General features: G+C 42.8%; 1 protein-coding gene across 1 annotated transcript in view; it reads right to left on the bottom strand.

Annotated features, from left to right (window-relative positions):
- Positions 1-12,713, bottom strand: part of diaph2 (diaphanous-related formin 2) — a 360,351-nt gene extending 347,638 nt beyond the window's left edge. Inside the window, exons 1-3 of the mRNA XM_067247259.1 lie at positions 12,699-12,713; positions 11,728-12,077; positions 748-780 (exon numbers count right to left, since the gene is read on the bottom strand). Coding sequence (XP_067103360.1) covers positions 748-780; positions 11,728-11,811 — 117 coding nt within the window. The 5' untranslated portion in view covers positions 11,812-12,077; positions 12,699-12,713. The remainder of the gene's footprint in view (positions 1-747; positions 781-11,727; positions 12,078-12,698) is intronic.
- Positions 12,714-13,084: the final 371 nt, after the last annotated feature.

The raw sequence follows: 13,084 nt of genomic DNA on the forward strand, positions 1-13,084 counted from the left end.
ACTTACCGTTCCTAACAGGCTTCTTGGTAAGTGAGAGTTACTGTAAGCAACATATGCTTACCAACATATGCGTGTGCAAGACATTAGAGGTGTTTTCATCTTCTCTAACTATGCAGATGAATACAGCTGACGCTGGATAAAGAAGCTGTACAATGTGTGATGCTGAGCTAAAACAGACTAATGTTCTCCACTGGAGCAGAAGAGAGAGACTGGGTTCAAACGAAATGCAGACAGCATGTCTGTGTTACTGGGTCAGAGAGAAGTAGAGTAGCATGCACCAGTCACTGTTAGTGTTTTACCACAGGCTCAGGAAGATTTAGGAGTCATGCTTATGTTGGATGGATGGATGGATGGATGGATGGACATACTTCAAAGGATGAACGAATGCACGTACTTGTGAAATGCAGACAAATCTAATGAAGTTAGATTATTTTAAAAGATGGCACTTTCGTTTGACTGAAAGATTTGTGGAAGGACGGACACAAGCCAAGACTATGTCAACATGTCATACAAATAAACATGTTCAGCATGGGAACATGTTCAAACTGGGAACTAAAGGATGGCTTTGAGGGACACAGCTTTTAATTAACTTCCTAAAATAGGCCCTGTCATGAAGCAGCAAATATCCCTCTTGTATCATTGATCCGTCCACAATGTTCAGTTCAACATCCAGTGCATATGGAACACAAAAGAAAAGAGACAATGATGCAAAACCAAAACAAACAAAAAGAACAAAAAGCACCTTACCATATCATCAGCCAAAGTTTTAATGTGTATGTTCTGTTGAAGGGAAGGCACAGTATAAAAATGTGGTCCAACTAAAAATGACACCCAAACAAAGTGTGGCGTGTGTGTGTGTGTGTGTGTGTGTGTATGTATGTGAGGGAGTTCATCCCTCACACACAAATCACACACATGAAAAAGTGATCATACGCCACTAAATGATAGCATGACGAATTCCACTTCAGATTGAAGGAATGACACCCAAGCAGCAACCCCATCTGAAGCATGCAGGCCCATAACACAGTCCAAAAGCGTGACTGACGACAGGTGCATCGGATACCATTGCTTTCACAGCTTGAAGATGGTGTTAAAACATTACACCTTGAGCCACCTTCATGGAGAACTAAAACAGAAGGCCTTCCACACGCAAACAGGTGGCACACAAACAGCCCAATTGATTGGTCATTGCCACAAGCAACAGTAAAACAAACCCGCAGTCTCCACCCCTTCCCAACACAGTTTTAGTAGTCCACATGTCGATCCCTCCTCACTCCAATCCAAACCTCTTTAACTGTGTTCCAATCTCCTCTAGACACTTTAAACAACGTTAACAGGCCCATTTCAACTCCCCACATCTCCAATACAGATGCTTGTCTTGTGTCAGACACAAACAGGCAGGCGCTGCCAAAGGCCCGTGGCTCTGCTTAGAACATTTGTGATGCTCTCCGTACAGGAAGCAGCGTCGGCGGCAACAACAACAACAAGGTGGCAGCATATGCTGCAGCGGCGGGCTGTGAAGCGCTAACGAGCAGGGGGGATGTGGGGCTGCTGGGGGCCGTAAAGTAGGCCTCCCCCTGCGGAGATTCACTCATTGGCAAATCTCCCGCTCCACATGCCGGCTAGGAGACAGGGTTCTTTTCTGCCCCTCTGTCAGACACACGCGCCGCGCGAGCTGCTGCCTCGTGGCCTCAGGCCAGGGCCTGCAGAGAGCAGACACGCTGTGACGTCTCCATCACACACAAGCTCAGCTGGGGACTGTCAACAGTTTGGATGTGTAATGCATCGAGGAGGGAGACACTGGCTTTGAAAGCGTGAGCCTGGGAACAGGCACTGAACTTACTGACCATTAATGTGGGGATGGGTATAGCATCAGACTGCAGGCAGAGGTCCCAGGTTCTAATCACCCCGAGTATGTTGCTTTGGATATAGGAATTTAATGAATACAATCCTATTAAAATTACAACTTCACAATGATAATCAAGAGGATGCATGCTTCTCCAAGAGAAAAGTGGATTTGCATTAACACCTAACCCGCAACTATGCTTGTACAGTTGCTGTTTAAAACGCAAACCTCCCAAGGACCAACTCTTTGCCTGAGCTACACCTCATTGCGATGCTTTGCAAACACTACTACAGCTTAGAAATGTAAAAAACTGATAATTTGTTCTAATGGAACACGTTTTAATCAGTTTAACAAGCTAAATTGTTTTGACTTCAGGGAAAGCCATTAGTATACCTGTCCTTGGTCATTATCTTGGCAGTATTGCAATGCAAATCACCATGTTGCCAAATAATTAGCCTGCTAGTCCTCTGGGCTTCCCCAGCTTATTAAAAAAAAACTAACTTCATCATAATAAACGTTTCAGCAAGAGAAAAACATTTGTAAATAATAACACTTTATTGGCCCTCGGCCCCTTCCATATCAAAATAGGAATTTTACACAATTAGGGTCAATAACAGAGAACGCTAAAGTACATTTTACAATTTAAAGAGTTCAATGGCACCAGTGTGCACGGTGTTCCAGGTTTCAAAATTTGTATTTTGGCCATCCGTTAACATGTATGAACTTGTCAGAGCCAAAGGAGACATTGGTATGAAGCCAATTAGCTGTTCTAAGACATAGCCTATTACAAAAGCCCAAAGTTGCAGCATTGTTTTTCTAAATCGGGAGAATAGGGTTCAGATGTAACAGCAGATGTGGGTTCTTTCAAGCTACAACATTAAGTGTGAGTGTTTTGCTCCCGCTGCTATGTAACATTCCAAATTCGACACAAGCAAAACGGACACACTACACCACAGTTGATGAGATCCTGTTTCATCTGATACCAGCTTTATGTTTCTCTCGAATGTGCTCTTTCACCACCACTTTACAAAGTAACACCACTAGGTGGCACATGAAATAGGCTCTCCATCACAGACGTTGAAATAATGAGTGAAACCTTTGAGTTGGCTACTATTACAATAATTGGGCATTCCTACTTGTCTACATTTGTATTTTCTAAATGGGCTCCATTTCAACAGCTTAAGTACCCCATGTGTGCTCCCCTGTCACTAACTGGAAAACTCAGTAACACTGGCAGCAGGAGAGCCACGCACACAAAGACAGCAGCTATATCAGCTGGGATTGAATTAATACCAGACCAAGCAGCACAGTGAACCAGCATAGTTGGCGTTGGGAATCCGCCCCGATGTGTCATTAATAACATCGACACAACCTGGATATCTTCTCTGTCTGCACGGGCACACCCCCAGAGAACCGTTCACTGACTTTTACAGTCCGTTTTTGTCTGCATTGCTTTCCTTCAAGGAGGAGACAGGAAAAGTATTCCTTTCAGACAGACAGGATCAGCAAACAAGCTGCAGTAAAGAGCAGGAATGCAGGGCGCACCGATTTTAGGACACTTTAGGTGGACATTTGTGGAGTCTAGCTCTTGTTGGTTTACTGAGTGTATCAACATGGTTTGTTCCACTGTAAACAGAACCTGTTCTGAAGAACACCTCTCACACTGACATAACACAGCTGAGGGGAAGGACACCAAATCATTGACTACTTAGGAACACTAACTAATCAGATATCAATAAACTGTCATCATAATTATCCTTAATTAATGCAAGTACTGTGTGAATGCAGTGTGAACACAGTGTGCATGTCAACATCACTCTGCATTGCTGCGTAGTGAAAGGTGTTGGTTGTGATTTGGTTGTTGGCACTTGAGGCTCCTCCGGGTGAATGACTCATAACCTGAATCAACCCGAATGAAACTTGTCTCCATTAATCCCGTTAGGTGGAGTACTCATTGGCACATTATGCGGTGACTGAGATAGTCCAGAGAGCGAACAGCCAGACTTTCATCTAAACACATGCTCTAATATTTGCACTAACCACATTAAGGCTACAGCTAATCCATCAGTCTGTTTATTATAGGACCCTCTTCGCAGTTGTCTTCACAGAGTTGTGTGCGCTCATGTAAGGGACAGAAAAAGAGAGACACAAAATGAAGGTAAACCAATAGAGAAAGAGAGAGATACACTGATAGAGAGAGACAGATAGACACGGGCAGAAAGGGAGAGAGAGAGAGGACACATCAAGCGAGAGAGAAGGCCATGCCACACAGTCCCAGTCCCCTGCGTGGGAACCCCCCTATCCAAACAGACAAGAGGCCTCCACAAGCCTCTCTGAGGCCTCCCTATTCCATCCATTAGAACCACACAGAGCTCATCATAAAAGAGGCCCAGATCGCACATGACCCCATTCTACTGTACATCAGGCCTGCATAGAGGATGTGCAGGACAGTCTTTACAGTAGACAGAGCAATGCTCCACTCTGCTTGCCCCTGAAGGAGCCAGTGTACTGTACTGTATAGCAGTCAGAACAAACCCTCTCAGTACAACCATGGCCTCCCGCAGATGTGGATGCTCATTCACTGGAGCAGCATGGCTCCTGTCCCAGAACAGGAAGTCTGTCTCTGAGGAGTTACAATTCTGGGTCATGCACAAAAACACAGTGGTCCGGGGACTGAGATAGAGAGAATGTGAGTGTGTAGAGAGAGAGACAGAGACAGAGAGAGACAGAGAGAGAGACAGAGAGAGAGACAGAGAGAGAGAGACAGAGAGAGACAGAGAGAGAGAGAGAGAGAGAGAGAGAGAGAGAGAGAGAGAGAGAGAGAGAGAGAGAGAGAGAGAGAGAGACTACTAACACAGCTCTGTGTTCTCCTTAAATAACTTACGGATGCTGACAAGCTCACATATCATTCCATACATTAATCCATTCAAGTTAACAACTCACAACACAAGCACCATTCCATGCATAACCTTCCATGTTTAAAACCTCACAGGTACAATTCCATGTTTAACCCTCATGTTTACTAAGCTCTAAGCCAGAAGGTAGAACAGAAGGTTGAACAGGACTTGCACAATAGGACATTATCTCAGCAACAGTACAGCTCACAGTAAGTCTTAAAAACACACCACACCTCTAAAGAAGTACATTCACGGAAACTTCTAAACTCTGAAGAGGTTCTATTACCACACAGACTATTGCTAAAACCTGGCTTAAAATAGGAACCTACCTAGGACTGAGAAAATGGGTTAAGTGTTTGAAAATACGGAACACTAGTCAGGTCCAGTTACCTACAGTAGCACAAACACTCACAAACGTTCTAATGCGCCAAACGTATCAATCAAATAAAGGAGCAATCCTTCTCAATTTGATTTGGGGCGGAATAACATTTTCTTTCCAAAAACAACAAGATTAAACCAAAGTCTTGGACAGTGAAGACTCAATTTAAAACTATTATAGGATTACAATGAGAGTGTTTTGTTTGTTTCCTCCCAGCAAAAGACAAAAAAAAAAAAAAAGAACTCAGTAAGAATGCTTGCACATTGCACTTTTTTAAAGGCCAATACGTTTAGTTGAGAGCTCAAGTGCCTTTAAATGGGCAAGAGTCAAAGGCATGTTGGGTATTTTAGGAAAGCCTTGGTACTGTTTATATTTCCCTAAAACAGCTATTGAAAAGAGGAAGTGGACAAAGCAGCAGTGGTTCAGTGATTTGAATGGCTTTCTATGCCTGATCATGTGACTCCTCACTAGCACAGCAATGCCCTCAGGTTAGCACCATCTTTTCAGGACCATCAATAGAAGCGCTATGCCGAGCTCTCCTTAGATCAGCTTCACACTAAAAGCTTCCGTTTGTATGTAAGGAGGACAATACATACATGTTTGTCTGTGCTGAATCACTTGAGTCTCTGTGTTAATTGTTATTAATTAACAATCAAGTATCAATTGTTGTTATGGTATTGGCTGCAGTACTGTTATGTTGGAGAAGTTACTCAACAAATGGAGGCTGACTTGTAAAGATTTGGGGATTTATGATAAGCGGGACTACATTACTAATCACTTAGAGTGGTCTCCAGCTATGAGGGTGATGTCAGAGTAGTTAGTCTGTTTCTAAGTTCGACTGTGACTAAAGCATTCTTCACCACTTCCTGTCTCCCACTTCCTGAGTGCCGTGAAACTCACATGGTCGATTTCCTGCAGTTTCATACATAGACACACACACACACACACACAGTTCTCCAAACTGTGTATAGCTTAGCATAAGTTATAACCTCAAACCTAAATGAAAAAATGGCTCAGCTCACAAAATATATACTTTACCTTGCAGGATTGTGACAAGTCTGAAAAGTCTGATATTATTGCTAACCCATACCATCCTGGAAGCCAAACCAGCTTCTAAATCCTTCATAAAGCCTGAGACTTGCCACAAAGCCTTGACCGAGTCATGAGTTACAATTAGGTTTACTGTCAAAAGAACAAAGGTTAAGTGTCCTGTTACCCAGTGTTTTATTAGATTTAGATGCCAAAACCCTCCTGGGGGCATCTTATGAGACAGTCAGTGATACTACAAACGTAGCGGGAAAACCACTGTGTGCTGGAAACAAAAGGTTGGTACTTTTCCACAAATACAACTCAGTATAAAAACTAACATCCCCCATGTGCACTACTCCCTTTTAACACCAACGCAGTAGTTAGCAACCATCTCATTTTTGAAACACTACCGCTAGATGAATGACCAACTGTCCATGCATTACTGATGTTTTAATTACTTTAATTACTTACTAATTGTCTGACGTGATTATAATCATTAAACCAGATTGAATTAATTAAGTGAATACTATCCAAAATTTCAATCAGCGGCCGGGACAGATACAGCGTGAGGTGGGAGGAGTGAAATGGCTATTTCAGTCCTCAATTTGCTGGGATCCAAAATAACAGAAAGCAGCTGAACTGACAAGAGGAAATAATGAGAATATGAAAGGCATAACTTTCAACTGTGTTTTGTCAAGTCTTGTAGCGGTATTATAGTGTCTGGAATTGAGATAACAGAGGAAGGATCTCCGCTGCTTAATTGTGGATGAAATTGGTTTTGCCGGCTGAAAGTGTTTGTTTGAGAACACGGAGGACCCCGCCACAACTCAACGAAGACAAGTAATGATCAGTGAGCCTAAACATGATCCATTGAGACAAGTAGAAATGAAGTTAATTTAAACAGAGCCGGACAGTCAGAGCACAGACACTGCATTAAAAATACATTCTGCAGTCAATCAAGAAGCAACCCATTCACCCATTTTAACTAACTATCATCTTGCCATTGACTTAACTTACTTTGCCATCCCTCCCTGCTCCTAAACCCAGATCTGATCTCACATACCAAAATAAATGCCCTTCACCTCCTGTCTTTAAGACCTGGGAAAAGATGAACACTGAAAAACCAAGAGGCCCACATGACAGTGGCAGAGCCACTGCAGAGGTTGCATACTGTATGAATGTCTAAATGTTTCAAGGCGCTAAGGCTCCCTGTCATAGAGACACAACTCCTCCCAAGACCAAACCACCACAACTCAATCAGCTCTGACCTGTGTCACTGACAAGCAAACTGCTTGGGAAAGAAAACTGCAATCCCCAACAACATGACACAAAATATATATTTCAGGACTTGTAGTTTCAGTGTTTCAAAGGCAATAAGGTTGTAGAAGCAATCTGTTAAAAAAGTGATTGAAAAGTTACCAAAAACGATTTGGGTTTTACATTGTCACACAGCAGTGTCTAGCCTAGAGAGCATTCCTTTAGTGGTACCTTCTAGAGCCCTAGAACACTGATTAACACAGTGCAAGCCTCCACATGGCTATCAAGCTAAAACTGCAACAGTTTACTAATGTGCAGCACTTCTGAACCACTGAGGTAACAATGACTGCTCCCAGTCCCTGTGTGCATGGCTGTGATAGTGGAGCAGCTGCCTGGACTGAGGGGTTATGAAGATGATGATGACTCATCGCAATTTCCTGTCAAAGCCCAGCCGTTGGTTGTTCTCTCAGGGGCGTGACCCAGCGACCTGTCTATTGGTGGATATCAGCCTGCTGTCTGCCACCAGCCACCGCTCACACCCTCACTCTCCCTCTCACACGCACGCACGCGCACGCACACGCACACACCTAGAACAACCTTTGAGATGCTGATCCAAGCTAAACTATTTTTTGCCATAGATCATAGAAAGCCTTCCACAAACGCATGGCATTGATACAGTAGGCCTAGATTCACACGACTAGGAAGTTCACATAAGCGTTCTCTTGGTAGACTACTGGAATAGCCAACTTCTATAAAACTGCTAATAAAGCAGGCTGCTGATGAGTTAAAAGGAGCATTTGGTTAGTCCAAATCAGATCCAGTATGCTCTTAATGACAAATATGTCACTCCTGGTGAATGATTGATCTGGAACTAAAAGAACAGATTATGAACAATCCACTTGTGCTTGAGAAACATGAGAAGTCCTGGCAGAATGTCTCAACACAGCATATGACCACAAGAGATAAAACAATGCAGGGTCTTTCCCCAAATAACCGCTTCACCATGTCAACCAAACCATTTCTATCAGGCATTTGTTGCTGTATTTCTTTTCCAGAGTACAGGACAGCCGTTTCACATTACATTTCATCCAAATAACGCCTTGCTGTCATCACAAAGGATGAATAACTGTTTGTGAAACAATCAAGTGCTACACAGCATGTGACCGCAGTGCAATTTAACACCACACAAAATTAGCATCCTGTAATTCCATTTGTATTTATTCCGATTTGTTGTCACAACTGCACTGATTGCTGAGACCTGATCTGACAACATTTCACATATTCCATTTTATGAACACCAGCACAGTTCATGATGAAGGCTTTAGCATTAGGTTACAGGCTCTCTGAAATTCACTGACATACAGTACTGCAGTATAATTGTAAAGTGTTATACTGAAGAGTACTGTATGTGTTGTTCAATGAATAGAGATACCGTAAGGATAGGCTATATTGTCTCAAACCATACAGTTGACTTCATATGGTTTAACTCCAAGTCTGAGTCTTATTGATTCACTTGTTTTTCATGAATTGAGTCTTGTGGAGATAAACCCTTGGGAAGTCTATATTACTGGGGCAGTGTAGCCCATGTTAAATCAGGGACCTGTGACTAAGCAGGCCACATCATCACACCAGTCAGATGTCCCACACTCTGGAATGCAGAGAGGGGTCTGTCACTGTGTCAAACCAGATCTCCCAAATTCCTCAAATGACACTTATCCATCTACCAACTTAGTTAGAAGTAAATTAGTTGTTTTTCCATCTTCCATGCAGTGGCATATTTACAAACAACAAACAAGCAGCAAAAAGAAAACACAGGGTCAGAACCTTCTAGATATAGCGATGATAGTTAGAATGTTGATTAAACTTTCCAAACAGGAAGGTGTTATCCTGATGTCCTTGGTAGGTGTTCAGAGCGCACATTCCCACCCTCAAACAGTGCTGCTGTGATGTAATCATGGTGTGGTACATTGCAACACAAACATAGATTTCAAAGCTATTTCTCTGGCTCTTCCAAGGTGGGCCCGACCCTACCAGCCAACCTGTATGGCTAAATTAGAAGATTACCGACAGAGCAGGCATCAAACAACCTGCTGCTTCTCTCAGCAGGTACCGCCGGAGAAAACCTCTGCTTTAATCCAGCTCAAGGCAGACTTATCTTTGCCCAAAGCTGGCCGACATCCACACGGAAACATCAACATTTTTAAGAGGTCAGGCCCTGCTGAGAAAGTGACAAAAAGTTGGGCAATGAAGGCCTGTGTACCAGTCTAAGCTTATAGCCTAGATATTTAGTTTTTAGGGGGGGAAAGGAGTTGGAAAGAAGGAAAAAACAAAAAGGCAGGTTGTCTCTCCAGAGATGAATGAATACTTCCTCCCTTACACTCAAGGCTTTCTGTGCTTCCCCAAAGCCTCAGAAGAGGCCTCCCTGGCCTGTGTACTGCAGAAGAGGATTGGGCAACATGGAACATGCCTGGCCCTGAGACCTCATAAGGAGCACACAGCAATGAGCTCACAGAGAGGGAGGGGGGGGGGGGGTGACATCAGCACCCATCTAGTAAGCAATGAGCCCAGCTCCAAAGCATTTAGGCCCAGCAAGGGAGTGTAAATGACGGGAGTTGGACAGAGGAAGGGAATGGCAAATGTTTTAGTGACAGGGTGTTCCTCAAGCACTTACAAAGTTTGAAACCACAACACCACACCCTGACCTGATTGAGTCCAGTCATGTCATTATAGTCCACACACTGGGGTTTCCTGCTTGGTACACAGTCTCCTGCTTAACCCATGCTGGAGCACATACCAAACATTACAAGTGCCTGCCTCAGGCCCTCAGTGTGGCATCCTGCCCCCATCTGTAAGGTGGACTGAGAGAGAAAGAAAGAGCTGGAGAAATGGTTTGCTTTTGTTTTGGCCTTGTGATCAGTCCGTGTACACAGCGCTATGCTTCTGAGTCCTTGCTTAAATCCCAGGAGAGGTTTGCATTCCTAAAGTCCAACGGAGCCCTTACTGACGGACTGATTCTCCCAACAGCTTCCCATCAGAAGCCCCGCCCTTCAAAGTACATAGTTGAGTAATTGACTGTGAGTAGCTCATCCCAAATCGGTGGGACATGTTTAGTAAACAAAATCAGCTCAGCCATACTGCCATCCCAATGTTGAACGTGCACTGAAAAAACTAGTCCCAACTAATGTCCCTTCAGCCTAACGACACAGAATAGGAGAGATGCCTTCCCGCAAAACAATTTCTGATAGTAATCCTGGCCATACAACAATGGGGGATGGAGCACTGAAGATATTTGATAAAAAGGTAGAATATCTAGGCCTCCAGAGTTAACAAATGGACATTATGGAATCTAAACTCACATACAGTGCTAACATGTTGGTTGCCAATTTAGTTAGTCAAAGTAATTGCATGAGAGTAAATAGTTTGTAGAATACGAGCAATGAGTGAGAAGTCACGATGTAGCCCTGTTTGCCAAACTTATGATCTAAATTCCAGGCATGGGATGATGCAGTAATAGCTCAGTGACATCTGAGAGCCCACGGTTGTACCCTTACAAAATGTATCATCTTATCAACAACAACCGTGTAAACAAACAGTACGACCATACAAGGTAACTAGGAGAAGTCTGTTGTACAAAACAGAAAAAGTTGATCGTTGAGTTTATCACTGATGATTCAGAATGCTCTGCTTCTGATGATGGGAAACCAACTCTATGGGTCACTTTAGGTCATACACTGCTGACTATCATCTGCACATGACTCCTTTACAAACCACAGTCCGCTTCCCCTAGGGTCTAATCTCAACTGAACCTTTGACTACTGGTCATCCATCTTTAAACCTTCAAGCCCATCATGTGACTATCACAATAATTAGATTTGGCAACGATTTGCCCATATTTTACATTTGCATCCTAGGACATCAATAATCAGTGTATCTTTGAAACATCTACAGGTAGGCAGTGCAGGACATGGGATGTGTTCCGACATCTATGGTTTGCCGAGTGATCAATGAGTTGTGTGTAATACTGCTGGGCAGGGCTTTAACATCAGAACTCAATACTGGGGGTGACTGTCTATTGCTTGAATGCATAACTGTAAAACCTTAAATGAAGTGTGCTCATGAATACCATTATTAGTTGTCAAAAAAGGACTTAGAAGTTGTAAAGCTAGTTCACTTATCAGCAAGGCCCAAAACCATTCTAGAAGGCCTACTGGCTGTGCAGTATGTGGGTCTTAAGATGTGGCGTTCAGATAACTTTTTACTGCTTCGATTACCCATTCCGTTTCATTTATAGAAACCCCATGGTATTAGATAATACGCACCAGCTTTTTGTTTTTACTTTCTTCTTCGTTGGATTTCTTTTTATTAGGTTTGTTTGGGTCCTCTCCACCGCTTGCTTGATCCATTTTAGCCTTCGACTTTTCTCCCGTAAAAAATAATAATTATCTATTCAAAAGTAGACTCCACCACTCTTGCAAAAACTTTGATAACAACCAAGGTTAGGTTTCCTCAAAAGCCATTCAATCCATATGAAGTATAGAAGAATGTCACTGATATATTCCAGATAACGGTTGTTTCCTCTTCAATGTTCTAGTTATCGGCTTTATGTGGTACGGTATCCGTCCAGATGCCTCTTAAACACAACAACTTTCTGTTTACGAAACATGGAAACCTGTAATGAAAAAGTGTCAAAAGCATAATTAAATTAGTTCATGTTAGACGACCTTTGAACAATAAACAGCGTTGATTCTTGTAAACAATTATCTGTCTTTCATCATGGCACGTGCCTTTGAGAGACGTGTATCATGTATAGGCTAGAACAGCATGCCATGTCAATACCGTAGAAGATAAGCAAACAGATGAGTACATATGCCAGTAGATATTTACATTTAGAAACGTTCACGTTGAACTACCAGTAAACAAACTTAACTGGCAAAGTGACACACAGCAGCTAATAACAGATACAAAATGTAGCGGGGTTACCATAGTTATAGATAGTTTACATTGTCATGTATTTACAAGTTACATGTATCATTAAGTACTGGAATAATTAATTTCTAAAAATATATATATAGTGCAATTCAATAAGCAATGTTATTAGAGAAGAAAATCACCGTTGCTGTCTGAATGGTTACTTTACAAAGACACATGTAAGCACAACAGTGCGATCAAAGGCAACATTAAGGCGAACGTTATTCATTCGAAAGGGTATAATTAGGTCAGTTAACTTTAGAGTTATACCTTACTATTGTATACAATTTTACAATTTTAGAGCCTGTCAAAGAAAACTCACAAAATCCCATCCAGAGCTTACCGCTGTAACCAAGCGTGAAGGCCAGGCCCACTGTAGCTCTGCCTACTGTAAAATCCTATTCGTCCAAAGGCCACACATGGCACTGGGATTCCGTAAGCTATTGGTTGAATTTGCACTCACTCACAACGTCTGGATTCTGCCGTCGTTGAGGGAGGAGACTGTATGACGGAAAGGTTGGTTTGATTTCAGAGTTACTGGATAGGATTCATGAAAGACACGATACAAAGAAAGAGTGCTCGATCGCTCGCGCCCTCTTTTGTGTGTGTGTGAGAGAGAGAGAGAGAGAGAGAGAGAGAGAGAGAGAGAGAGAGAGAGAGAGAGAGAGAGAGAGAGAGAGAGAGAGAGAGAGAGAGAGAGAGAGAGAG

Source organism: Osmerus mordax, chromosome 12, assembly GCF_038355195.1.
Source record: "Osmerus mordax isolate fOsmMor3 chromosome 12, fOsmMor3.pri, whole genome shotgun sequence".
Lineage (NCBI taxonomy): Eukaryota > Metazoa > Chordata > Actinopteri > Osmeriformes > Osmeridae > Osmerus > Osmerus mordax.